Below are 15,301 nucleotides of genomic sequence, written 5' to 3' on the forward strand. Positions count from 1 at the left end.
TAACACAATCCTGGATCATGCACAAATCAAATGATCAAAACGGAGTCAGGATAAAGAAAAAAACTAATTTTTCTTTTGGTCTAAGCGAAACACGAGCTAAACACCGCGATGCAAAGTGCAAACATGAAGACAGACAAATTCTGTCAATCATATTTTTGGGCTTCTATTCGTAAACTAGAATTTCAATTGTAAAAATTTCATCCGGGCTCCACGACTGTATGATCTATGTGAACGTGTGTGTGTCAAATCAAATCAATGTGGGGTAAAGAATGATATATTTTGTATGTTTATAGCAAAAGAAGTATGCAAGGATCGTGGTAAGTAAACAAATAAAGTATATGCATAGTTAATTTAGATACCTTATAGATTACTAGCTGTTGCCCGCGACTTCGTCCGCGTAAATTTCGAGTCGAATCGTGATCATACAGTCGCATACAGACAGACAGACAAAAAATGTAAAAAAATCCTCTATCCGTTTCAGCCAAAATATTAAATGTACAGACAATTTTTTTTACCGTTTTATTATATGTACTTAGTATTTTGATTTTCAGCTTTTTTAAATAAAATACTCAAACAACACAAAAAAAAATATTTTCAATAAAAAAAATATCTTGTTTTTGTTGAGGATAGTCGTAGTAGATTCTACTAGTATCTTGAAATACGTACTAGTATATATAATTACTAGAAGTGCCCGCGACTTTGTCCGCGTGGAATAGTTATTTTGGGCATCATATTTATTTTTGCAAACATCCTCCTCGGCTTTATCAATTATAGCTGCTAATTGTTATGCGACTTGGCGACGACTTGGCCCACATCATTACCCGCGACGGAACGGAGACCGTATAGTGAGATGAGAGGCCTTTGCCCATTAGTGGGATCTTACAGGCTGATACTTTACTTTACTTTAAAATAGTAATATCTTCTAAGATGTTCATTGAAATTAAGTGATATCAAAGACAGTTGTGTTTACAATTAAATACTCATAATCAACAACAATCTTAAAAGATAGACATAATCAGTTTAAAAGTAGGTAAGAGGTAAAAACAGACAAACATACAAAGGAAGTATTATAATACGCGGTCAGGCGGTCACGCGTATTAGAAAGAACGCTGGTTCGCCGTATTAAATGTTTCGCTGCAAATTGCTTATAACGACTATATCTCAAAACCTATTCATCTGATTTATATACTGTAAATGGCAATTTTAGTCTACATGAAAAGACGAAAGTAATATACATATTTATTTGGATAAGGATTAATACTGAATTAAAGAAAATTGGTTTCAAAATAACTTATGTTTATAATGAAAAAATAATCTTAAAAAATGAACATAAAAGTGGTTATTGTAAGTAAACCTTAAGAGATAGATATATGCTCTCGCGGACTTTTTTGTGGCAAAAAATGAGTACTTCACATCTTAAGTACATTGTTTTACTATATCTTTGTTGGTTTGTGCAGCGTTCGCGTGGAAAGCTCGCAGATGGCAGACTCATTCAACTTTCACCTGCATTGTTGACGTTTCCCGTAGGAAATCCGGGATAAAATGTAGCCTATAGCCTTCCTCGATAAATAGACTATGTAACAGTGAAAGAATTATTCAAATCGGTTCAGTAGTTTCTGAGATTAGCGCGTTTAAACAAACAAACAAACAAACAAAACAAACTCTTCAGCTTTATAATATTAGTATAGAAGAGTCCGGAGAAGGTCCTTTTTATCCCTGTAAAAACTTTTGTTCCCGTGGAAATTGCGAGAGAGCTGTATTTATTTTTAAGTGCTGCTGAATTCGCGCCTGTAAATAGCGCAAAAGTCGCGCGAGCCTGTACATAAATAAATAAATAAAATGACATATTAAAATACTGGCCGACTGAGGCCAAATGCCATTACTAGTTGTAGACGATAACAGAAGTAGTAAGTAATCAAAATAGGTATATTGAAACACTCTGAAGTGTTTATTGGCTATACATATACCTAGTAAATTAATTGGAATTCATCAGTAATTTTAAGGTAATGAAACATGAAACTTCTTTGTGGTTTATCCTTCGTTTTGACAGGTAGGTAATGTGTTTTTTTTATTCAAATACTTACATATTTTTATTACATTACATATGGTGAGAATTCATATGATTATATCATCTTTTTTTTAATTTACTGTTGTTGAAAAAGGTTTATCCTGTAAAATATTTTTTATTGGCAATATTCGATATGATATGATGTGAAGAACAAAACGATGTTTGTTAGTTTTCTTTACGTAATTACGCTTTATATTTTTACTTTCCATGCTGATCTGGTCGCCAAGAAAAAACGTAGTGTGCCAGGTGGCTTCTTTTCCACTTCAGATAACTTATTCCTCTGGGATAGTCAATCAAAGGAAATGTTACCTAATTTCCTTGGGATTCTACTTGTAGGCGATGGGCTAGCAATCTGTTACTAAATAAATCTCAATTCCATCATTAAGCCATACGGTGGAACGTGGCCGTTCAGCCTTTTCAAGACTTGGCTTGGGTGTTTGTGTTTATTTTTTCCTCCTTTTCATTATTTTCTTTGACAAAATGATATGACGTTTTTAGTTTGCTCTGCGAGAATTCGAGAGGGCCCATCAAATAGTGAACGTTACTTTTACGTCGGAGGCGATGATGATAACAAACTTACTATGATCGATTTAGAGGAACCAGTCGATGAAGAGTTCATTAAAAATTATACAAGTGACCCGGATAAAAATGGGTATTGGCTATTTACAAGGTATTATATATTTATTTACTACACGTAGGATGTTAAAGTAACTATTATCCATTTCGTGATAGGCTCCCATCTAAAGGTTGCGGTTGTCAAACGGGAATCGCTTCGTATAAAATTTGACATGTCTAATATCTTCGCCCAATCCGAGAACCTGATTATTGGCGCGCCTTGGGCTTCCCTCTAGAAGTTAGAACTCCTCAAATCTGGAGAACAGTCCGCAATCGGGTTACTGGAGCAGCAGGAGGAGGTATAACCGTATTTTTATTTGTTAAAAAATATATTATAGTATCGTTGATTTAGTATCTATCTCATATCACCAGTTTTAAACTTGCTTTGGCGCTAGTTCAAACTTATAATTGGCCTATGTACTACTCTGTCAAGAAAGTAGCAGGAAAAGATCAATAATACACAAACTGTTTGTTATTCATCCAAATTTATTTTATCACCTTCAAAATATGCTCCTTTAGAAACGATACACTTACGCCAACGAATAATCCAATCATCAAAACATTTTTTAAACGCTGTTTCCGGAATTGAGGTCAGTTCTCGCCGCGAATTCTTTTTTATGTCTTCTACCGATTGAAAACGGGTGCCACGAAGTGGTAATTTGAGTTTAGGAAAAAGAAAAAAGTCGGCTGGAGCCATATCTGGTGAATATGGTGGTTGCTCGATGGTATTTGTTGAGTGTTTGGTTAAAAATTCGTTCACAATGATGGCCATGTGCGAAGGTGCATTATCATGGTGCAAAATCCAAGAATTTTCTTTCCACAAATCTGGCCTTTTTCGTCGGATTTGCTCTCTTAAACGCCGCATAACACTCAAATAATATTCCTTATTTACCGTTTGACCTTCCGGCAAGAATTCCGAGTGCACAACACCGCGATAGTCAAAGAAAACAGTCAACATGACTTTGACTTTTGAACGACTTTGGCGTGGTTTTTTCGGTTTCGGTTCAGTTGGAAGGCGCCACTCCGAAGCTTGTTGACTAGTTTGCATGTCAAACTCGTAAACCCACGTCTCGTCACCAGTAACAATGCGTTTCATGAATGTTGGGTCGGAATTGACTCGTTCTAGCATGTCCTCAGCGACTCTCATGCGATTGAGTTTTTGAAAAAAATTCAGGTCTTTTGGGACTAGCCGAGCGGCAACATGTTTCATACCCAAATTATTAGTTAAAATGGTACGGATCGACTCGTGAGATACAGAAAGTTCGGTGGCTATCTCTCTCAAAGTTGAATGAGGATTTTCAGTCACTATTTCCTTCACTTTTGCGATGTTAACTTCAGTTGCAGACGTTGATGGCCTACCAGAGCGAGGCAAATCTTCCATCACATCTCGACCGCTTTTGAACGCTTTGTACCACTCATTAGCACGAGTTTTTGATAAAGTCGATTCACCGTAAGCCTTCTGTAACATTTTCAGTGACTCCGAACACGATATTCCATTGGCAATGCAAAATTTAAGACAAACTCTTTGTTCGATGTTTTTATCCATTATGAAATTAGCAATACACACTAGATATGATATAACTAAAAATAGCACTGTATTTAATGTAAACAACAGATGCAACTCAAACTCCGCGCCAAAATGGAAAACAGTTGTGCCAATCTAACAACAACAAAAAAAACAAAAATTTGAATTTGGAACCATAAATAAATAATCCATTCCCGATACTTTTCTGACTGAATGTATGTATCTCCAAAATAATGCTACAAAAGGTAGGTACAAAAGAATTACATTTACACTCTCATTGTTCTAATTAAATTAAATCTAATTTATATCGATATGAAGTAATATCATAATTGATTAAATCACTGAATTCTGTTCACAGAGCAAATCCATTGACTCCACAAATTTTAAAGTATAATGACACTAATAGTGTTAAACATTCAAACTTGGATAAAAATAAGATAACCGTTGTCTTGGTACATGGTTGGAGAGGAAGTTGCACTAATGAATTCAGCACTATGCTCACAGAAGGTATATTTATTTTTATTGATGCTACATAAGACACATATATTTTTTACATTCGGCCAGTAATTGTCAAATTGGATTGAAGAGTTCCATCGATTTGTCCAAGGTCCTATTAAGATTTTACGTACTCGTAATAAATATAAGATTATTTTAGGACTAAATCGGTTATAATTGGCCGAGTGATTGTGTAAGATCTTCGAGTCTAGCGATAACTGGCTACTCGTATGTGTATTTTTGTCGTAATGTAACGTAAACTCAAAACTGATACAAGATAAACTCAAGTAGTCTAACGGTTGTCTTTCTTGTTGTTTAGTGTTTTTCAAGGCAACATTAGCTACAATGTACATAATATTTTTTGTTATGATCTCTACTAAGTACTTACATGTGTTACAGTTAATGTATGTATCAGTCAACTTTCGCCGCGAAAGTAGTCCTCGGAAACACTTAAAACTTTTTACAAAATTGTGAATATCTCAAAAACTACTAAAACGATTTTGATCTGAAAATGATTATTTACAGATTATCCTACACATATTAAATTTCATCAATATCAGACCAATTTTCGGAAGTTGTAAACATAAAAGTTTTTTGGTAGACCTTACTTGCTTCACTTGCTTGTTCAAACGATCTCACCTACCAGTTTCATGCATGATCATCTAAAGTGGGTTTACAATATGTCAAATACTTGAAGTATTTTTTAAATTATTTTTTTAAATTAGTTCTCGCAAATAAGCATACAGATGTAGCTTAGGAATTCGTTTTATATATATATATATATATTTGTGATATGTTCTGAATAACAGAGTATAAATTTGAAAATTTTCAAGCCTTCCTTCAAGACCAAGATGTAAACGTCATTGTAATGGATTGGAGCGCCTTGGCTGGACAAAATTATGTTACGGCGGCGAAAGGGACGCCGGGCACGGGGCGTTGCCTAGGCCAGTTTGTCAATTGGTTGGCCAGTCTTGGCGCAGTGCGGTATGAGACAATGCACATCGTGGGGTTTAGTCTCGGTGGACATCTGGTGGGTAATGCCGGTAAAGAAACAGGTGGGAGAGTCCAGAGAATAACAGGTATTACTTCCATAATTTCAACTGTACTAATATCATGAATGTGTTAAAGACTGACTGTCCGATGACATTTGTTTTGATGAATTATTGTATGAATAGCTATAATTAAGCGAGGTTACTCTTTTTTCGAAAATTCGTACGGCAATTAGTAAACGGTAGGTACGCGGGCTACGGGTAAAAGCTAAAAAAATATAAAGACAATAAATTTAAATCTCATAATTTCGCGTCAGCCCAGTTTATTTTTCCCTTGTGGATTTCGGGATTCTCTAGACAAAATTCTTTATTTGGTACCTAAATTAAATGTGATATTAATATGCTCCGCGTTATATTTAATGGAATAAGTTTAAAAAATTAATTACATTATTATTGATTGCCAGGTTTCTATACCATAAAATTTCATCAAAACTAATTGTTTGCAGCTTTGGACCCGGCCGGTCCGGGATGGAACCTTTGTCCTGAACGCCTCAACAAAACAGATGGCCAATACGTTGAGGCCATACATACGTCACTTTTCACTGGACTCTTTGCACCAATTGGTTACGCCGATTTCTATCCCAACGGGGGAATAATCCAGCCAGGATGTGTCTCAGATATTTGTGGTCATAGTCGATCATACCAGCTAATGGCTGCTTCTATAAAATTCAACCATTTTGAGTCAAGAGAATGCGGGAGTATTATTAACGTGGAATTAGATTTGTGCGCCGAACCTATAGAATTCATGGGCAATAGTTATTTGAGACCAAAAAGGTAACTAAAACATAATTAAATACAAAGCCAGATATATTAATAGATTATTGCAAGGTTTTTACGCATATAAGATAGAGTTTTAGTTATGTAGTAGTATGTGATAAAAAACGAGTAAGTAAAAAATCGATAAAGTAATTCACATCTTGGTACTTATTCAGAAAAAAAAATTCGCCTAAAGTTGTTTATAACTGAAAAATAAAGACTGTACAATATAACACTGTAGGTACAAATGTACATATGCTACCGTATTACGGGTAAGTTTGCAAAATTTTCAAAAGAAAAATTATTTTATTACTATATATTATTTCTTGTAACTGTGTAAATTTCTGTGCAATGAAGATATTACAAACAAAAATACGTATCAGAGTATCGGTGACGAGATTAAAGGTGAAGAGGTAACTAATATAAAAAAAAATATGTATATACAAAGTTGTCTTCGCATTTAAAACACTAGTTAGGAAATTGGAAATTATAATTTTTTGTCCTTTTTTTGCAGTCCTGGATTATTTAGAGTGAATACTAAAGGAACTTATCCATATGTAGTTTCCGATTTACCGTCCTTATAAATGGTTAATTTGAAGGATATACCCCCATGAGTAAATCAATAAAATTATAAGAACTGACAAAGAAAAAGAAATACCGAATAAGCCTGTCCTATTTCACAAATTTCGATGAATTGAGTTGTGCTTGAATTGGTACATAAATGTATATGGATTAAATATTGTTTTATAATAAAAAAATCTTAAAAATTGTCTTTGGTTTATTTAAGTCTACGTATTATTTAATTGTAGATCATTTTCCTGAAACAAAATTGAAATTATTATATTTATAAATATGAATTGACACTGTTTCACAAAATTAAAACGCAATGTAAAAATATGTCTGAAGTCATCATCAAGCACAAGCTTTTTAGTAGATTGCAGAAGCTTCTGTTATTTGTTTCGCTTTAGCCACTATTGAAAGTACTGTTTTGCTTTATTTGGTAACTTTGTAATTATATACATACAAACATATAGTCACGTCTATATCTCATGCGGGATAGACAGAGCCAACCGTTTTGAAAAGACTAATATGCCACGTTCAGCTGTTGGCTTAATGATGGAAATCCTAGGGCCTAAAAAGAGTCTCAAGTTTATAGGCCTATCACTAAATGTAAATAATATTGTTCTCACCCTTTTCTTCTTCTTGATCCATGTCCTTAGTATAGGCGCGAATAGTCTTTCGTCCCGATGCGTTTGTCTGGACGTTACTAGTAGACTAGCAGCGCACGCTACTAAAACAGTAATAATGCAGCCAAACGCCGTCACCCATAAGTATGAGATACGATACAAGTAAGGTATTTCGCTGAAAATTAAATTATATGGTAAGTACCTACCACATATTTCTATAAGTATATAAAATCACGCCTAGTTATATATATACTTTTACCGTTTCATTCCCATTCATAACTCCCTCCATGTAAGTTGGTCGGTTAAGCATACTCTGACATTTGTAGTAATCGATCCACTGAAATTTTCCCCATTGTGTATTTTTTTTAACGAATGGCTTAGAACATCAAATACACATAAAGTTTGATACATAACGGAAGGACTGTTATCAAAATAAACTAAAAATTAGGCATCTGAGGTTCGAAAGTACATGCACAGTAGTTTACAGCATGTAAAAAAATGAACTTGAAAATAAAGCAAAATATAAACAAATATAAAATAAGTGTTACCTGCTCATATCTTCTATATTATTCGCAGGCTGTTCAAAGACATAAGTGCAGTTATGTGTAAACCTTTCTTTCTCTTTAAAACGGAGTAGGCCTTTGGCTTGGGCCAGTTGTGACTGAGCAACCAGCCACCAGGCTGATATTAAACCAGAAATTCCACCAATCAATGCACTCTAAAATATAATCATACATGTAATCACTTCAATTTCCCTAACAGCGTAGATAGTCTTGAAACGACTCAAAGGTCACGTTCAGCTGTACAGCTTAATGTTGGCATTCAGATTCAAATAGTACGAAATATATTAATAGCCGGGAGTAACGTCAGGAGAAAAAAGAAAAATTACCTTAATTGAGTTGAGGCTGTATGTACATATACGAGTATAATGTACGTACATCGCTTGATAATGCATAATTATGTCAGTGAGATGATCTGTTTACATTTACAGCTTGCTCATAATAAACGGAGAACAAGGCAAACAAATCAAAACTTTAATCAAGGAAAAAGCTGATAAACTTGAAATTTTTCTTGTAGGTGATGGGCTAGCAATCTGTCACTATTTTAATCTCAATTCCATGATTATGCCATTCAGCTGAGTGTTGCCTCAGTCCTGGAGACCTATGGCTTTGTGTCTTAAAGGATAAAGACGTAATTATAAGTATGCAACTCTTTTAGTGGGAATTTTAAACAGAAAAGAATACCAACCGTTGAATTCATAAAAGGTAGGAATAATCCCATAAGAAAAATACCAGCGAGAGGTCCCATGGATGCCGAAGAAAGGCTCATAGTAAGTTGTAGTACTGACCCTAATTTTTCTACCACGAATACTAAAGCTGTAAAGTCAAAATTTTCATATCCATTATTTTTAGAGTTCCTTACATATATTAAAGTTACATAACTTAAATAGAGTATGGCCGTAGATCCCTTAAGAATATCGGGACATTCATCTTAGTGCACTCTTTGACCACATAAGAAACCTTCAGGCCAAATTTGAAATCTTTAGACCCAGTAATTTAGCAGGCATTTAGTCAGCCTCTCAGGAAGTTTGTTGGGTCAGGAATATTCTTTTTTAATTTAATTAAATAAAAAAATATTAAAGCTAATCTATTTTTTGAACTTGTTTGACCTTTGCAAGAGATCGTGGTAAGTAAGATGTAATAAAGAAAGATGTTGTCTCTGCCTACCCCTCCGGGAAAGAGGCGTGATTTAATGTTATGTTAATGTTATGATCTTAAGAATTTGTTCCGTATATATCTATGAATTTATAAAAAATCAAAACAGATAAACGTGAAATTAGATTAAGGTCAAGTAGTTTTGGAACTACTTATTTGGAACTTATTAATGATATACATCGTAAACATTAGATTTTATCTAACTAACCTACACAAATGAATCCCAAAATAACAACTACTGCTCTCACAAGAATCTGTGTTTGCTTTTGGGTTGGTTTCTTGAAGAACGGCTTCCAGAAATCTTCCAATACCACAGCTGACATTGAATTGAGTCCAGTGGACAAGGAACTGCAAAAATAGTATTAAAATAGTAATTTTACATTTTGGACTTTTAATGCCATGAGGTTCTTAGCACTTTAGAACAGGACCTCTCCATCTCTTTCCCATAGATGATGGTAAAAGCAACTATGGGATCGGTTAATTATCTTGGGATTCTTCTTTTAGGCAATGGGCTAGCAACCTGTCACTATTTGAATCTCAATTCTATTATCAAGCCATACACCTGAGTCTTTTCAAGACTGTTGGCGCTGTCTACCCTGTATGGGATAAAAAGTGATTATATGTATGTATGGACTTCGAGATATCAATGTTAGCCATCTGAATTTAAATTGTAATTCATATATTTGGAAAAAAAATGTCACTTGAAGAAGTCATGATGTGATTTTTAATGTAGGTTGGCTCCCATGCACGTTTGAAGGCGTTGCCTTTTGTTTTAACGTTCAAAGACCAAGGAGGTTTGCCTTCGTTGGTCCGGTATATTATGTACGCGGCTTTAGAAATGTACATACCTTAATGCTGCACTAAACACACCGGCGACAAATATCCCAGGCATTCCCTTCCACTCAGAAAGGAGATCCATTACCAGCAATGGTAGGATCTGGTCCTTCGCAAGAGCCAACTTCGAGTTAAGAGGGTCGCAGTCGTAATACCTAGCGAAGGCCACTAGACCGCTGAATGCACATATGAACACTATTGTAGTTATTCCACCGAGAAAACCCCAAACGGCTCTGAAATTTAATAAAAAGAAATACAGTTCAAAATTTCTTCCTTCTTTTTTTAAATAATCTTTTGTTAGTCATCATTATCCAAAGTGATTTAATTGTACTATTCTTGTTACCAAATTAATATTTTTACTTTTAAAAAATTACCTTCTAGACTGTTTCAAGTCGGGCAAAGATAAGAACCTTTGCATCATTGACTGATTGACTGCGATGTTTCCGATCCAATAGAACGTGGATCCTATGGACACTGACCATATCGAATGCCTTTCTGTCAAGTCGAACGAGAACCTATCATGAAAAGATTTTACAAGAATAACAACGTCATTTGGTTTCCGCCATTTTGGAATAGGACCCCTTCATCTCTTTGTCGTGGATGTTATAATGGAAATTTTATTATTTATAATAAAAATATATATGGAGTAAGGCTTTATAAAGTTAAGACCTGCATATACGAGTAGCATGTATTTTACTTGTTGCGAATATATTTAACTACAGAACTGCAGTTATATAATTAAGTTATAATGTTAATAAAATGACTTGTGTAAAACTTAATAGAATGTTGGAAAAGGAAGGCGTAATTTTCCGTTATAGGCGACTAAGGGAACAGCTTATAAACTCGGGATTTTTCTTGTAGACGATGAGCTATCAACCTGTCACTATTTGAATCACAGTTCCATTTTTAGACGGAAAAGCTGAACGTAACCTTTCAGTTTTTTTTTAAACTGTTGGCTCTGTCCACCCCGTAAGGGACATAGACGTGATTATTGTATGTATGTAGATTTTTCGTTAGGTGCAACTATTTATAAAATATGATAACTTACGTAGGTAATTCTATACGACTTGTATTCCAGTTTTTCAATATCACTTCGTCGAACCCCCCTACCATGAAAGAACCTTTAATATTAACGAGGATCATCGCTCCCACCATAATAACGGTTTGAATCACGTCTGTCCACACCACAGCTTTGAGGCCACCCTGTTAATTCAATATACATATCAATCAATACAATACTACAATCGTAATTCGCTCAATAATTACGATTGTAGTTATCAGTCCCAATCCCAACTAATATTGTAAATGCGAAAGTAAATATTTCTTATAACTCGTTATAATTGAACCAATGAACTTGACTGCGTGAGATTTCCATGAAACACTAGATTGTCTATCTGATGTTTTCCATTATTTACATAAAGATGTCTTGGCAGAAAATGTTTTTAGCATTATATAGCTCTATTTAGAGTCCACCAGCTTTTGTTAATTTAAGGATCAATAAATCTTAAATAAATTGTAGATAAATGAAAAAGGAACTTAATGCATGTTGTAGTTAAGAAGGTAATATTGCCATATCTTACAAAAACCACAGTTTTATTATGAAAAGCAAACAGTAAACTGAAATACCTTAAGTATATAAAAGAGCACGTGACTAATTGACTGATATGTCAAGGCACAGCTTAAACCGTAGGCTCTAATTATTACCATAGGATTTAGTATATTTGAAATTTAGCAAGTAGGTAGCTTTTTTACGTAATCTAGGGGTGTACTTAGAGAGAAATCCCGCGGGAAATATCGCGGGTACGGAAATAAACGAGATTTTTCGATTTACATACTCTTATGTTCGTGTGCAATATAGTTTAAATTACCTACATAAAGTAAAACTCACCAAACACGTGTAAAATATGCACACGAAACAAACTATAGGGGTTATTACGTGGATGTTCACACCAGTTACTGAAAAATAAACATACTTTTATTTATATTCAGTTACCAAACAGTTATTCATATGTTAAAGTACCGACAAAGGAAGCTTAAATGTGTTTTATTGTCAAGAATAGTCTTTTCATCGCCTTCTCCTGGTGCCTCTATTTTTAGCGATCTTATGTTGTGTTTTCACAAAAAAAAAGAACAGAAATATTCATACAACATGAAAAAAAACAGAAAAATTCTATAGAGGACGCTTCACTTAACTTCATCGACAAGAGATAGCTCTTAAATATATGAAGAAAAAAGCTTATGTTGTATTTTATTATTAAATCCTGTCCACTATTATGTACCTTTTTCCTCCGTCATTTCATAAAACTTCTTTTAAAGTTGTTGGTCACTAATTTCAAGACATGCACGAACTAACCTTGATTGAAGGCCAAAGCTGGTACATAAATGACGATTGGGAGCCATGCCATCTGGAAATAAAATGTATTTTTACAAAATATATACTTACTAAGTTGAAGTACGCATATTTTTTTTTCAAAAAATAACTTACCAGGTATACACTGAATATAACGGATCCGAAAACTCTGAGTCGTTTATCATAACGGAGTTCTAAATACTGAAAAATACCAAAATTGGATTTAGTTTAATAATATCAGTACTTACCTATGACTTGATTTTTAATATTTGCTATGAACATAAAAAGGTAGTAATACAGCTTGATTGTAAGCAGTTAATATAATCTAAGGACGTCTGCAACACCACCAACACTTGCGCTGCTGTTTTTAAAGGAATTTCCCTGCGACACCAGTATTATAGGTACATTGAAAAAATAAGCCGTAAAATAATAAGGGAATTGTCAATATGATAGTGTGTTTGTCGGTCTTTCACGCGCCAAAACCACTAAACCTATTTCTATTTCCTCGAAAGCTACTTTTCATGCGCCGCGGGCGAAAGCTAGTTGGAAATAATAACGTAGGAATACGCTTGAGACGATTTCTTGGTAAAACCCAAGGTAAAATCTGTCACGGAGCGATGTCACGGGAATGAATAATAATATGTTACCTCATAAGCTGAAGTCAATTTCAACTCGTGTAGTACTGGGAGGAATGTGTGGAAGATGATCACAGACATCAGAGCCGCTCCAGTGAGGAAGAACAGGTATGATGTGCCATAAATATACATCTCCGTCGGGGTGCCGAGCAGGGATATTCCAGAAATGAAACTGTAACCATCAATCAATATATTATAGATAAAAGATTTTGTATTTTTGTTTGTAACGAATAAAGTCAAGACTTTTGGAATGAAAAATATAGCTTATATTAAGCTACATTTTTTCAGTGGGGGTGATATGTGATTTGAAAAACAGCAGGGTTTGGAGGTTTGACCAAGTAAATAAAGTGTATTTACAGGGAAATTCGTCATGTGGTTTTGGTGCTAACTTAGACAGGATTTCTCGAAACTCCAGGTGCGTAAATTCGACGGGATTTTAAAGCCCCGGGCGTGGTTTAGTTAATATATGACATTGATATTGATATTTAAGTGGAATGAGGGTATGACCAGGCCGATTGTTTAGATGCCGACCTGTTTGGTGCAGTGGTGGTGTGTCTGCCCTTGAACTTAGATTCCGTATTCGATACTGATATAGGTATTACCTATATTGTTAACAATACTAATACTCACAGTATTGGGTACAAGGTATAAATTATATTGACGTCAAATATTACTTTTACAGCTTCTATTACCGCTTCAAAAGCGCAGATGTAGAAGAAGCATCGAACCACTCATATTAAAGCAATCAGAAATATGATGAGAGAAAGAGAGGACTTCAATTAAAACTTCTTTATTGCTTTCCATACCTGGCTACCAGAGAAAAGCAGACTGGAACCAACTTCATATTCCTCCCACCCATCAAGTAATCCTGAGTAGACTTCTGCTTCTTCACAAACCCAAAGTAAATACCAATTCCGCCACATATTGTCAACATCACAACGAACACTGAATAATCTATCCATGAGAAATGCTGAAAAGATTTTCTAATGATCGAAACATCAACTTTTTCTTCAGACATCTTTTTTGATTTTTGTTTGACTGAATAAACTAAATTAACTATTTTATAAAGAACTCTATATTCTTTTGTTTTAGAATTTATTTTTAAATTATTACATTTTAACCAAAATAAGTTTAAATAAAAAATGTATATTACTTGTGTAAGACTGCGTCTATCTGTAACAGCCTGGTTACTACGCCAGGATCGTATTATGATGCCCCAATTTTTCAATTGTCAAGATTTTCCTACGCAACTGCTGGAGTTATTTTGGTCTGAATCGTTCATTTCCTTTATTGACTTTAGTTACATTATTAATCTTGTCTAGTTTTCTATTATTGTGTAAAAACTTAGCAAGGAAATTAGAATTTTATTTCCTCTTTGCCATTGAACATACATTGTTCAAATAAAAATCTGTTGATTTCGCTATAAATAGTAATATGATTATCTTTAGTATATTTAGTAGTGGTTTTGTTAAATAAATTAAACTGGCAATAACTAACTAGACGCAGGCATCTCTTAGAGATGGAGTAAGCGAATTTCCATAAGAGATTAATTTCTTTCTAAAATTGTCTAAATTCGAATACTTACCTATTTATACGATACATTGCTATATATATGTATTTATTAGATATTTTTAGGTTTCGCCAGCTAACCGTCTGCGTTAAAAGTACCCTATGTCCATCTCCGTCCTCCACACAATATAATGCATGGAGATCAGTTCAATAAACTGAGAAAAGGTAACAGATCAACAAATTTCCTTTCTAATTTATGGTTTTAGTTGAGATAGGGATACATCGTTGAATGCATTTAAATTTATTCCAGAATGGAAATAAATATACACACATTTGGGTTTCAAAAACCTGATAAAAATCTTATTACTTGCCTTATTGGTTGGCAATCAAACTAATCTAAATAAATCAGGAAAGAGGATGATTTACACGTACATTAGTTTGTTTTTTAACCCATTCTCTAACGTTGAGTGAAATCATACGAGGAATCATGTAGGTATATGGCAGCGGTATCGCAGATTTGGGTCAGTTTTTAATCTGTATAACACGACTGTTGTTTTAAAATA

General features: G+C 34.2%; 2 protein-coding genes across 2 annotated transcripts; one reads left to right on the plus strand and one right to left on the minus strand.

Annotated features, from left to right (window-relative positions):
- Positions 1-261: 261 nt before the first annotated feature.
- Positions 262-7,160, plus strand: LOC106138170 (lipase member H-A). The gene is made up of 7 exons (XM_060948674.1): positions 262-2,050; positions 2,567-2,738; positions 4,567-4,735; positions 5,229-5,280; positions 5,537-5,782; positions 6,199-6,526; positions 7,023-7,160. Exons 1-7 carry the CDS (start codon positions 2,014-2,016, stop codon positions 7,090-7,092), a joined length of 1,074 nt encoding a protein of 357 aa, XP_060804657.1. The 5' UTR covers positions 262-2,013; the 3' UTR covers positions 7,093-7,160.
- LOC106138140 (sodium-coupled monocarboxylate transporter 1-like) lies at positions 7,137-14,247 on the minus strand. The gene is made up of 13 exons (XM_060948678.1): positions 14,036-14,247; positions 13,242-13,401; positions 12,730-12,795; positions 12,598-12,649; positions 12,133-12,200; positions 11,293-11,447; positions 10,619-10,759; positions 10,259-10,477; positions 9,619-9,758; positions 8,944-9,071; positions 8,244-8,413; positions 7,699-7,870; positions 7,137-7,145 (listed from the first exon to the last, which is right to left on the minus strand). The coding sequence occupies exons 1-13, from the start codon at positions 14,245-14,247 to the stop codon at positions 7,137-7,139; spliced, it is 1,692 nt and encodes a 563-aa protein (XP_060804661.1).
- Between the last annotated feature and the right edge of the window lie 1,054 nt (positions 14,248-15,301).

This window comes from Amyelois transitella, chromosome 3 (assembly GCF_032362555.1).
Source record: "Amyelois transitella isolate CPQ chromosome 3, ilAmyTran1.1, whole genome shotgun sequence".
Classification (NCBI taxonomy): Eukaryota; Metazoa; Arthropoda; class Insecta; order Lepidoptera; family Pyralidae; genus Amyelois; species Amyelois transitella.

What these genes read in the sequence shown, in the direction of transcription:
- LOC106138140 (XM_060948678.1), bottom strand. Translation starts at nt 14,247, where the DNA reads ATGTCTGAAGAAAAAGTTGATGTTTCGATCATTAGAAAATCTTTTCAG. An exon ending in GCATATTTTACACGTGTTTG is followed by an intron (nt 11,448 to 12,132) that starts GTGAGTTTTACT and finishes TTGAATTAACAG; the next exon opens with GGTGGCCTCAAAGCTGTGGT. An exon ending in GTGTTTAGTGCAGCATTAAG is followed by an intron (nt 9,759 to 10,258) that starts GTATGTACATTT and finishes CTATTTTTGCAG; the next exon opens with TTCCTTGTCCACTGGACTCA.
- LOC106138170 (XM_060948674.1), top strand. Translation starts at nt 2,014, where the DNA reads ATGAAACTTCTTTGTGGTTTATCCTTCGTTTTGACAG. An exon ending in TTTATCCTTCGTTTTGACAG is followed by an intron (nt 2,051 to 2,566) that starts GTAGGTAATGTG and finishes TGACGTTTTTAG; the next exon opens with TTTGCTCTGCGAGAATTCGA. An exon ending in GAGAGTCCAGAGAATAACAG is followed by an intron (nt 5,783 to 6,198) that starts GTATTACTTCCA and finishes AATTGTTTGCAG; the next exon opens with CTTTGGACCCGGCCGGTCCG.